Below are 13,057 nucleotides of genomic sequence, written 5' to 3'. Positions count from 1 at the left end.
TCAATGACAAATTGCTATCTTCAAGAACCTTAGAGTCAGGTTAATTGTTTCTCTATCCTGCTATCATAAGAGCTATCAAAAACTGTTTCCAACGGACCTTGGAGGTAGGAATGTTGTGGATTTCTTCTTCCTGAAATCTGAATGGTAGAGCTTTATACTTCTTTGGTGCTGTTTTATATTCTTTTGATATTTTAGAATCCTTAGTTTTTAACCCCCACCCCCTATATAAATATGATATATAAGTTGCTGTGAGTCAATTTCAACTGGAGCTGTATATATGATGGAAAGACCAAATTCATTTTTTCAGAAATATGTTGTGTCTAATTTTGTACCATGTAGAAGATGTGTCAGCTTTTGTTTGCATGGTGAGTCATTGTTTAACCAACGTTTAACCAAACTGCATACATATACAGAAGAATTATCAGAGAACGATTGTTATTGACAAGATAGAGAAGTTCCATATTAAGGCTGTTAATAGATTTGGCATAAATATCTACCTGTTATATTCTTGGACAATGAAATATAATATAGAAAGAGATCTATATCAGTTTATTTTTAAGGACTGAAGTAGACCTCTTGAAATCTCTGCAGCTGGATATTTTCTTCAGAGACATTTTCTTAATAATATAACTCATTAAACACTTATTAAATTCTTTCATGTTTCCTGGTATCTATTACATGAAGTGAAATTCTTATATTTCTCAAGCAACTATAAATTCTATCCCAGACTTCATCAATTGATGATAACTAGATGTATTGGACCAAAACTCCCAGCAATATAATATGTGGGGAATTCTGGAAAGGTGAGTTAATCCAGTGTCCGTTTACAAAGTAAATCATAATAGTTACATACCAGTACAAAGAATATATGTATTTTTAACATACATTCTTTGTATGTAACTATATACTTTGCAGAGTAACTGTTGATAAGCCAGTTAAGATAAAAAAGAAAAATGCAATTGCATTTACAACTACTGATTAGACATTACATTTTCTTACAGATATATTGTGATTTTGCTTCACACATTAACTACAATAAATATTTTAGGGAATGGATAATTTGTTTATTTTGTTATTTTTTGTTTGTTTTAGAAACCATAGATTTTTTTGGTTGCTTTTCAGATCTGTTTGAAAACTGTTAAAAAAGCATTATGGTTTCTTTCAATTAAAACTATTTTGTAATAGTATTTTCTATAGCGCATGATTTTTGAAAATGATTTTCTTCTAAGTTGGCATGTTTATGTCTTTTTTTCTAATTGACACAATTTTATAAATATTTATATTTGTATGCATTTCAGAAACTGCACATTGTGTTACAAGATTATGAAAAATAGAGACAAGTAAGCAAGCAAATGTTTTTCCAGAAGAATCACATTGGACTCAGTTATTTTAAAAAACAAAGTAGCTGATTGAAATTATTGAAAACTAACAATGTCTTCATTTCTAGAAATGAATTGAGCCAAATTTTATTTTTTCAGCTGTTCACTCTCCTATTACCACAGTATGATTTATTAATAAAAAATAAGAGGAATTGGAAAAATCATATGCTAAGTTGATTGATGTGGGTCAAGTGAATAATGTTTTGGATGTCTCAGTATTTGTCTATCCACATATGCCTCTTATAGTAAGTTCTTTTCAATGTCTTGCTCCACTAATATGTACATACAATGCTGGCATAATGGGTTGGGTGTTTTTTTTCATTTTTGTGTGTGGACTCTTGGTGCTGCCGCGGAGTACTGTAAATGACAAGAGTCTCAGCAAAGAGGAAGGTTGCCTTGGTGATGTTCCTGAGGTTAAGGTCACTTTCCATTTTCAAAGACAGCCAAGGTGGTGATGTGATAGCTTTGAGTGATATTTGTGGGAGTGGTGCAAAGGGAGCTGCTGACAGGGTTGCGCTCCTGGTTCTTCCCTCCAGGAAAGGCAGGGCTTCTGTAACAAGATTTTTTTTTTGTTCTTTTCAAAGCATCTTGATCCTAGTGAAAATTAAATTACAAGTTTAGACTCTGTTTGCTTTTAATCGTATAGGAACGTGATCTATATTTTTTCTACTTTTCTACTCCCCTCTAATGCTATATATTAATTTCCTTAGAAATAAACAGCTCGAGTAAGAAAATCTTGTATAGGCTCCTATAATGAATTGATATAAACAGAGGTTATTAGAATCTCCACGAATGGGATCACCTGAATAATACATAGTTTCTGAAATAGAAACTGCTACCATTTACAGAACTCTTGGTGAATTCCACAGAATGTCTCCAAACGGAGCTCTTAATAGCCTGCTTATCGCTTGATGAATCCTGCTTTGCTTCAGCAACTTTTTACTAATTAAAAAAAAACACATAACCAAATGTATTTGAAGAAAATAAGGGCACTACAAACATTTGCAACACAGCCGAATATCTATAGCTCGGAGGCAGGATGAGGGTGAAGGTTAGTTCTCCAAATGAACATTTCATTACCAGCTTAGGTAACATCTTCAGCAGAGTTTAGGGGATGTCAGTGTTCTTCTGCTTATAAGGGCTTCAGGTGTGGGTGCGTTGAGTGAGGGTCTTGTGGTGTCAAATATGAGTTATTGTAGGTCAATGTGTCTGTTGATGGAATCGCTTGTGGAGTGCCAAGCTTCGATGAATTCACGAGCATGGTGGGTGGAAGGGTGATCGGTGATTTTTCTGTTGCTCCAATTGAACTGCTATTTGATGTCAGTGCTGTTTGGTGTTGCTTTGGGTAGAGATTAAGGATTTAGGATCGTGGCGTTTGACTGCCAGCTGGTGTTTATAGATCCTAGTTTTTATTGACATGAAGTTGTCCCACGTAGAATTGGTTGCAATGGTTACAGTTGATTTTGTAGATTACATTGTTTTTTACATTGTCTTTAGTTCTGGATAATTCCTGGTGGAGTGTGGCTGTGGGTTTGTGGACTATTGCTATTCCTAGGGATTGGAGAAATCTGGCTGTCATTTCCAATATCTCTTTTGTGTAGGATTAGTTTTTGCGTAGTGATTGGCTTTGTGGTTTGTTGAGGTTTGGGTGCAGTGTGTTGGAAGCTTTTGGGATAACCATTATAGAGAAAGACATCAAGCAGCCATTTCACTTCTGCTTTTCTTAGTATTGGGAGGGGGGATTTCCAGTGTCCTGGCCCTTCTGAAGAGGGCCTGGACCCAGCTTCTTTCATGTGTGGTGGGGTAGTTCCTTGCAAAGCTGAGGATCTGGTCCATGTGTTGGTTTGCAGTAGACTTGGGCTTCCAGTTCTCTGTTGTCTAGTCCACTTATGTTGATGTAGAGGAATGGGAGTCTTTTGTCTGTTCCCCTCTTTGCTTGTGAATTTGATCTCAGGGAACATGTTATTGAGTGGGTGGTATGTTTCTTCAATTTGGGATGATGATGAGGGTGTCATTGATGTAGCATGTCAAGAATTTTGGCGGATGGTGGGCAGAGCTGTAGATGTGTTTCTCTAGATCTTATTGTTTTAGGTATGAGTTTATGGGAATAATCACTAGTTCTTAGTAAGAGCAGAACCTAGATCAGTGTTTTTCAACCACTGTGCCATGGCACACTAGTGTGCCGTGACATAGTGTAAGGTGTGCCGTGGGTGAATTACTTTATATATAGTCAATATAGGCACAGAGTTAAAAAAATTTAACATTTTCTAATGGTGGTGTGCCTCGTGATTTTTTTCATGAAAAAAGTGTGCCTTTGCACAAAAAAGGTTGAAAAACACTGACCTAGATAATATGCAAAAAGATCTTGGAAGATTAACCAGAATATGTGTATATTATATTACATGTATATGCATATTTATAAATCAACCATTTGCACATACCCCTTAGACTACAGATTGTCCTCATTTAATGACCACAAATGGAACCAACAACTTGATCATTAAACCACATGGTCACTAAGTGAAACTGATTGTCCTTATTATTTTACTTCAGCTTTCCTTTGCTGTACAAGGCTACAAAGATCATAAATGCAAGGATTGGTCATAAAGTTACTTTTTATCACTGCCATAATTGTAAACTAAGTGAGGATTATATGTATATACATTACATACAAAATGTGAAAATGTCTTCAGTTTGGAAGTATTCAGGTAGTCCTTAATTTATGCCCATAATTGAGCCTGGATTTATGATTATCAGTCATGCAGGATGTTAAGTGGTCATGATCATGCTCAGTTTTATGACCTTTTTGGGGGGTAGTCGTAAAGCAAATGCCATGGCCATTAAGTGAATGCCACAGCCATTAAGCAAACCTATTCTCTCTTCTAGGACATGTGACCATGAGTTGCTGAAAACAGTTGTAAATGTGAACTGGTTGCCAAGTGCCCATAATGTGATCACATGACTGGAGGGGGGGGCATGGCTGTTGGAACTTTGGATCCAGGTCATAAGTACCTTTTTAGGAGTCCATTGTAACTGGACAGTCATTGAGCAACCAGTCATATATCAAGGACTGTCTGTACAGAAATAACAAACAAAACTAAATGTAATTTATTTTAAGCATAATTTTCTCTCTACTTCTTCAACATTACTATTTTTCCTTGTTTTTGGGGTGGGATAAACTTTCTTGTATCTGTATATGAACATACACACACACACACACACACACAGATAGATAGATAGATAGATAGATAGATAGATAGATAGATAGATAGATAGATAGATAGATGTGGATGTGGTTATCTTAGATATAGATAGATGATATAAATATAGATGATATAGATATAGCTTAGGGACATGGTGGCTCAGTGGCTAAAATGCTAAGCTTGTCAATCAGAAAGGTCAGCAGTTCGGCAGTTCGAATCCCTAGTGCTGCATAACGGAGTGAGCTCCCAGTTTCTGCCAATCTAGCAGTTCGAAAGCATGTAAAAATGCAAGTAAAAAAGTAGGAACCACTTTTGGTGGGAAGGTAACAACACTCTGTGTGCCTTCAGTGTTTAGTCATGCCGGCCACAGGACCATGGAGACATCTTTGGACAGTGCTGGCTCTTTGGCTTTAAAACAGAGATGAGCATCGCCTCCTAGAGTCGGGAATGACTAGCACATATGTGCGAGGGAGGGGAACCTTTACCTTTAAATATAGATTAGATATAAATATGTTAGTCCTGGTCTCTGCTTAACATTAGTCTTACTTTTACATTGTAAACACAACTGTCTGAAAAACAAGCATTTTGCATATTGAGCGCAATTCTACTTCCAGTGTAAATAATGTTAGCAGCCATTGTATGATGAAGAAATAAACAAGCCAGTAGCTTCTGCTTTTTTTGCAGAGATGACCTTGGAAATGATTAGAATTTACTTATTCCAGAAGTTGAGCATCTGATGTGCCAGTGCAGTTTCAGCTCTAGTTAAATTGGAAAGTGCTTCTGTGCCCTCTTATTTCATAGCAGATTAAATATTTTATGTATTTTACAATTTGCATTAAAAGCATCCCTGAAGTGTTAAATGTCAATCTCTTGAAATAGTTTAGTTGTGTGTCATCTGCAATGTTTCCCATACCAGCCTCTCCTATTTACAATCATTCTGGTTTGTGTGTTCCTTTTCACTACAGAGACGCTGAACTTGGCATCTCCTTCTATAAAGCTGGAAGAGGTTATTCATTTAGCAGAGCTCTGCATTGAAGTCCTGCAGCAGAATGAAGAACATCATTCAGAGGTGAGGATAACCGTATTAGCTGCACAATAATGCTTTAATAACCACCCTGCACTGCCTTGGTGTGAAGCAGTTCTGTCAAAAAACATTACAGATAGAACCTCTAATATATGTATAAAGCAATTTACATTTGCAGAGTTCTCAGAGTTGTGAAGGATTTGAAAAATCAAGAGAAATAAAGCCCTGCTCCATTTTATTTTTTATTATTATTTTCCTTCAGGTTTGAATAGTTAAAAAAAGAAAAAAGACATATAAATGCTGGGAAGGAGGAAAATATAAGAGCAAAGAAAAGGTGGTGCTAGCCATTATCTCACAAATAATTTTCCAGATTCTCATCTCGGAATAAAAATAAGTACCATAGAGCAATATAAATAGAAATGCTTTCTATCTTAACATAGATACTTGGATTCAATAAGAGGGCCATGATTCATATGCTCCCCTCTTTCTTTGGCTGCCATTATTATTCATTATTTTTACTTATTTATAAACGTGTTTTACTTACCTTTGTTATTTGGGGAGGACAGAAGCTGAGGCCATTGCCAAATCTCAGCTGTTGAACACGTCATGGGTTTTGTAGTAATAAAAAGTTTCTTTTATTTAACACAGTGGACAAATAAAGTTTATAGAATTAATATTCTTATTGAAATTTTAGAAGTTTGATGAATTAGCCTTATTGAAGCAGAAATCTACTTGGAGATTCATATTTTAACATAAAAACTGTTATGTTATATATATATATATATAACATCTTAGCTTACTATTTTGTGTTTCTCTGCTGGAGATTTTTATGTGTGTGTATATACATACATACATACATACATACATACATACATACATACATACATACATACATACATACAAAATCTCCAGCGGAGAAACACAAAATAGTAAGCTAAGATGTAATGTCTATAAATATGATCATTCAAAACATCTGCTTTTACCTCACACTGTCAGTTCTAGATTTTAGCTTACATCTGTCATGTGTGAACTTGTTATGGATATTTTATTTTATCCTGAAGAAACAGCTGCTTCAAAGATTTGAAATTAATTCCCAAGAGGCATTCTACAATGGCATTGCCACTGTAAATACTTAATAATGCTTATATGTGAATTTCTCTTTCGAGAATATACATTTAAATTAAAATCACTAGTAATTGTAGTAATTATGATTGAAAAAATACATTCTTAACATTTAGTTTTAAAATGCAGTGTCCATTATATACTTTTATTTCTACAAAATAGAACATTTTCCCAACATATTTAAATGCATCAGTAGAATACTGATTTTTTAAAGTATATACTGTATAGTATATTGTGCCTCTGTTCAAACATTAATACTTGAGAGTAAGCATATAGATTTAAAAATTGTACAGTGACACAAAAAGGGAGACAAAGGATGTGCATCTTGCTATGTTCAACAAATTGTTAACTTTTTTTTCTCCTGTTCCACAATTTTTCCAAAATTATGGATTCCTCCAGGGAAAAGAGGTATGTTATTCATCCCAATCAAGACTGACATTTTGGTCATTATTCCATGCATTGTTAAACCATTTTGAATTTATAGCATCATTATTTTCTCTGATAGCATTCACTTTGTTTACTTGGGTCAACAATTATTTCATCTGTATCATCTTTATCTTAAAATTATACCTCGCCCAACAGATAGCTGATTAAAGGTAGATATCAGACAGATTTAATTTAAAGTTATTTTTCTACCAGCTTTGAACACATACAAGTGGAATAATTTTCATTTAACTTGTAAAGTTATAGATTCAAGGCTATAAAATATGTGTGACAAATAGAGAACTTTTCCAGGTCTCTGCCAATCAAACAGGTATCTTCTGGCTCATACAGAATACCAGTGTTCCGCTGGAGTCTTCTAATATGTCTGAAATTTGTATTGCTACTCAGCAATATGGAGAAAAACATCCAAGAATTATCTGACAAGCCCTTTAACTCTGAAATATTAGTGCTATTGCAAGTTCTTTGAGGACAACGTAGAAAAAGAAATCTATGCACTTCAGCTTTAGACGGAACATCACTAATTGTGCCATTGCTGAATATTGCAATGTTATAATTCAATAGTACATAAAATATATGTTGCTTTATTATATAATATAAATTAGAAATAATAGTCATGTAATAAGACATCTCATACAATATTTTTTTTCTTTTTCCACTTAGAATCTGTGTGATTAATCAGTAATTGGTTTCATTTTCATGTTGTTTTATATTATTCTTGACAGAACCATGCTCTCCGTGATATTAGTCTTTCTTCATGACTTTATTCCTAGGCATCATTAGATCAGAGTATGATCAAGAGACTCACGGAATTTTTACTTTTGCTATTGAATGTGATTTATTGGAATCTGCCATGCATTACCTTTCTTAATTTATTTCCATTTTAATATCATTTTATCTGAGAGTGCTAGCTGGAAAGAAATCATGATCTCTGAGTTTCACAGCACTATAATTATTAATTACAATAAGTTCTTTCCCATTACCTTTCAGAAAACTAAACAATGATCAAATTATTGTAAAAAATAGTCTAAATCGCCACGATTATCCTTTTTTTAATATGCAGTTATTCTCTTCATATCAAAATATACTATCAAAGGATAAAAAGTACTAAAGATAACTTAGTTAAGAGCCAAGGTGGTGCAGTGGTTAAATGCAGCACTGCAAGCTACTGCTAGATCAGCAGTTCAGCGGTTCAAATCCCACCAGCTCAGGGTTGACTCAGCCTTCCATCCTTCCGAGGTGGGTAAAATGAGGACCCAGATTGTTGGGGGCAATATGCTGACTCTCTGTAAACCGCTTAGAGAGGGCTGAAAGCCCTATGAAGCGGTATATAAGTCTACTGCTATTGCTATTGCTATTAGTGCTTTAGTGATTTATTTTTTTTTCATTTATGAAGGTTTATATATATTTCCATTTAACAGAGATGCCCTAGAGTTTTTTACAAAAGCAAAAACAAATGTATAGAAAGCTGATTCATGTATGCGGGAATTTAAAAACACAATTTAATATTAAAAGTGTATTTAAAAAACATTGAGTTGTTTTCTTCAATCATAGAATTTAGAAGGTACTGGCTGTTAATGTAACTGTCCAATTGTATGTGTGACACACATACACAGAAGAAGGGCTTTACACCAACTCTTCCTCACCAGTCTGATACATGAAGAGACACTTTCATGCTTTCAATTTTAAAGAGAAACATTTAATTCATATGCTAAATGGTGAATGTCTGTTTTTCATCTTAAATCATTTTGAAGATAGTCATCATGTTTTTTCTCATAGGATATCATGCCTCTTACATTAGCTCTCATATTTATTAGTATATCTACACTAACATAAAAAACCAAATTCCCACATTATCATGGAAACATAATCAGATCCCTAGGTTATCTGTCAATCAAATTGTTTAATCCAACACGACACTCTTACTGAAATACTATATACACATGCAAATTACATTGGATGCAAAATTCAACTTTACTTAATGAAGAATTTCAATTGCTTTTAAAGAATGTATGCCACATTCCATAATTTCATGGATGTACCATTTGTATACCTTCTGTCATCATACCTTACATTCACATTTGGAGGTGAATGCAACTGAGGTGTTGTTGTTTTTTTTAATTGATGATGCAGGCCTTTGCATGGTGGCCAGATCTGTTGGCTGAACATGGGGAGAAGTTTTGGTCTCTTTTTACTGTTGACATGGATTCTGCGCTGGAGGCACAGCCACAGGATAGCTGGGATAGCTTTCCTCTTTTCCAGTTACTCAATAACTTCCTGAGAAATGACTGTAAGTTTGGTGTTTGGTTATTACTATAGCTGCGGTTACTTTCAACTTTTAAATCTTTTAAGATTTTTTAAAAGTTGAGGTTAGCTTAGAAATCTTTAGCTTCATTTATTTAACCTTGGTTTTTTCTAGGCTTGTTAATGATGCTGTCCTAAGCACAGGGAATGAAATCCTGCTATGTTCAGTGGGATTTATTGCAGAAGAAACATACAAGGGCTTGGGCAACAAGGCAAATGTTAAAAGATTTTAGCCACAGTTTGAAATTATTTTGCTGTTACACTAAAAGTAGCACCTGGCTTCTTTGTAAACAGAGAAATGGACTGGTTCTAGCATTTTTTTTTGTAATCCCAAGAAATTCTGTAGAGATCCTTGTTCAGATTTTGTCTTTGTGCAACAGAGCACATAAATTTCATTTAAACTATAAACTATTTTTCCTCTAGAACTTTAAAATTGAACAAGCCAAAGAAGTATAAAGAGACTTACTTGTTTCATAAAAAGGTTTTGAGCTTTATTTGTCTCTCAAGCTTATTTGTAGCTTCTCAAATATACTTTCTAAATGTTTACATGGATCCAGATAATAATGCATCATACATGCAATTGAATTTGTTTCTTTCTGACTGCAAGTAAGAATCTGTGAATACAGCTGACAATGGCTGAGTTTAAGTGAGTTTACAATTTAAACAATTGTACAAAAATATCTCACCTGTACATGCATTCTTTTTTTTTATGATGAGAAGTAGAAGTTTCTATACTGAGAAGGCCTTTAAACTTAGAAGGGGGCAATGAACCAGTGTTTCCCATGATACTTAAACTATAAAGCCATGAGTTGCTCTCTGAGCTTGGTTGTTTTCTTGCAGACATTTCATTGCCAAAACTAAGGAGTGGAGTTTGCTCTTGTTTTATATTCTAATGGCTTGCCCTGTCAGTGTTGATGGGAGTGGTCTAGATGGTCCTTGTTTGAGCTGTTTAAAGTTAGCTTGTTTGGCAGTTCCTTGATTGAGGTATTCCTTGCTTCTTGATTGTTAGTGTAAAATTAATCCTGGGATTAATCTCTACTAATCTGGGTGTTGATTGCTGGTGAGGAGGTATTTTGTTCCTTTTGTTTCCTTTTTGGCTTGTTGATTGTCTCTTTTGAATGGTACATAGATGTTGCTAATATCTATGTGCCTGTTGTTGGCCAATTTGTCAGAGTGCCAGACTTCCAGGAATTTTGTAGCAGGTTTGGACTTGGCTTGGTCTAGAATGTTCACATTTTCCTACTTGAAACTATTGTTAAATCTGTCCATATATTGTGAAATTAAGGAATTTTCTATCATGTCTAGAATGTTCACATTTTCCTACTTGAAACTATTGTTAAATCTGTCCATATATTGTGAAATTAAGGAATTTTCTATCATGTCTTCTGAGTGAATGTTCATGGATACTGCTAGACTTTTCTCTTGCAAAACTATGTTTCCAAGCTCAGAATAATGCAGATTTATAATTGTTTCATGTTTGTTTATGTTTACATTCTGAACCTGGAAACCATCATTTTCCAAAAGATGAAATGAGACATTCTTTTTTAACTAGGGTTTTCAACATCTACAGCAAGCACAAAAAGAAGAAGGGAATTGGCTACATGGATAGCAAAGCACCCTTTATATATAATAGCTTAAATTAAAATATAGTTTTCCCAGTGTGGTAATGAGAAATGTTCTTGCAGAAAATTTTGCATTTAGTCATACAATCTATTAGATATTAGTTCTAACTACAGTGGTTTCCACCAAGGTCCTCTGTTCCATCTGGAACAGAGGTTTAATCCTATTGGTTGAAGGGTGTAACAGCTCCCTATGAAAGGGCTGCTGTCAGACTTAACTTTCACTGGATTGTTCTCACTTGTTGTACTTAATAAAGAGCTGTTGTTACCGTCAAGCCTGTGTGTGCCTATCCATTACCCAATCTAACACTGGCGACGAAGGTGGGATTGGAAGACAACTAGGCGAACCAAAAAGAGCGTAGCAATCCAGCAAGTACATCCAGCCCGGAGCTCAGCGCAGCTTCGAACAGCCATTCTTGAGTGGCAAACTCAAATTGCTCTCTGTACACTAAATGGCTATACATGCCCCACCGACTCCGTATGACCCAGTCACCGAGCACTGGGAATGATACATGCTACGATTTGACTGCTTCCTTGAGGCAAACAACCTCATGGGCCTTCCTGAAGGCCATAAGAAGAACATGTTCCTCGGATACTGTAGCCGGGATGTGTTCGAGATGGCGAAAAACCTCTCTGAGTTGACACCGCTTCAATCAGTTGCCTGATCCATGCTGCAGCAGACGCTAACAACCCACTATGTACCCAAGCCGTCCAAGCATGTTCGCTGGCATGAGTTTAACATCAGGAATCAGAAAGAGGCCGAGTCGATTAATGAGTACTTTGCAGCGCTTCGCAAGGCTGCAGCATACTGCAAATTCCGAGACCTGGATGAGCTGATTCTGCACCACATAATTTGCGCCATGCGGGACATTACCCTGCAGAAGAGGTTACTCGCTAAATCTAGCCTCACTCTGCAGATCGCCTTGGACAAGGCCAGGGTGTCTGAATCAGCCGCCAAATCTACAGAGACTCTGCAAAAGCGTTCCACAAGATGTGTGAAAGAGTACATGTGTACATCGTGAGGTTGCAGAACTTGAGAGCTCAGAAGGTGAGGAACATGACAGCTGCTGCATGCGCAGTAGCCACACCCAGTCGGCACACAAATTCAAATCACGCCTCCCACCCTGTGCTAGCTACGGAGGAGACCATGCCAGATCGGCTTGCCATTTCCGCGACGCAACCTGCCAGCGCTGTGAGCGAAAGGGGCACTTCACCAAGGTGAATTCCCTGCCACTACCTGGCAGCCTAGAAGCACACCAAGCCGTCACCAGAGGCCCAACCCAGGGGCCTGGCCGAAGCCACCACAGTCCTCAGAGGGCGACAATAGAGTCACCTACCATACGTCAATCGGCCAAGTCCACACCAAGCAGCCAAAAAAGCTGAAGGTCACAGTCCTCAACAAGGACTCTCCATTTGAGATGGAGATCGACACCGGGTCATCACTGACCATCATGCCATGGTCTACCCTAAAGCAGGCTATCCCTAGTCTAAAGAAGCAGCATCTACGCACCCCTGACATCCACCTATGCGATTACCAGGGAAACCAGGTCCCCATAATGGGCCAAGGCACCTTTCAGGTGAAATTCAAGCAGTTCAGTGGGAAACTTCCCGAGTGGAGGGAGTGGCCCAAGGGGCCTGTTGGGGTTGATTTCAAATGTATTTTGCCAAACATGATGAGTTATCGGTTGTTAACGGCTGTTTACTGGCGGAGACCGGGTAGTTGTTCCACCCAAACTGTGCATTGCAGTATTAGAGGCTTTACATGTAGGGCATCCTGGAATTGTCAGGATGAAGTCTTTGGCTAGGAGTTACATGTGGTGGCCTAACATGGACAGGGAGATTGAAGAATGGGTGGCTACCTGCACACCATGCCAGGAGTCCAAACCAACTCCCCCAGAGGCGCCCACTAAGGAGTGGGAGTGACCTCAAGCACCGTGGTCTAGGGTGCACATTGACTTTGCTGGC

The 13,057-nt window shown here is 36.8% G+C and overlaps 1 protein-coding gene across 11 annotated transcripts in view; it reads left to right on the top strand.

The window, feature by feature from the left end:
- Positions 1–13,057, top strand: part of CADPS2 (calcium dependent secretion activator 2) — a 375,792-nt gene that overhangs the window by 270,883 nt on the left and 91,852 nt on the right. For all 11 annotated transcript variants that reach the window (XM_087723665.1, XM_087723666.1, XM_087723671.1 and 8 more), the window contains exons 17-18: positions 5,548–5,651; positions 9,303–9,459. In XM_087723665.1, the coding sequence (XP_087579791.1) occupies positions 5,548–5,651; positions 9,303–9,459 (261 nt within the window). The remainder of the gene's footprint in view (positions 1–5,547; positions 5,652–9,302; positions 9,460–13,057) is intronic.

This window comes from Thamnophis sirtalis, unplaced genomic scaffold, assembly GCF_051295495.1.
Source record: "Thamnophis sirtalis isolate CommonGarterSnake01/CBP01778 unplaced genomic scaffold, rThaSir2_p1.2 scaffold_9, whole genome shotgun sequence".
NCBI classification, from domain to species: Eukaryota; Metazoa; Chordata; class Lepidosauria; order Squamata; family Natricidae; genus Thamnophis; species Thamnophis sirtalis.
The sequence above is the reverse complement of the archived record's forward strand: the minus strand, read 5'-3'. Positions and strand labels throughout refer to the sequence as shown.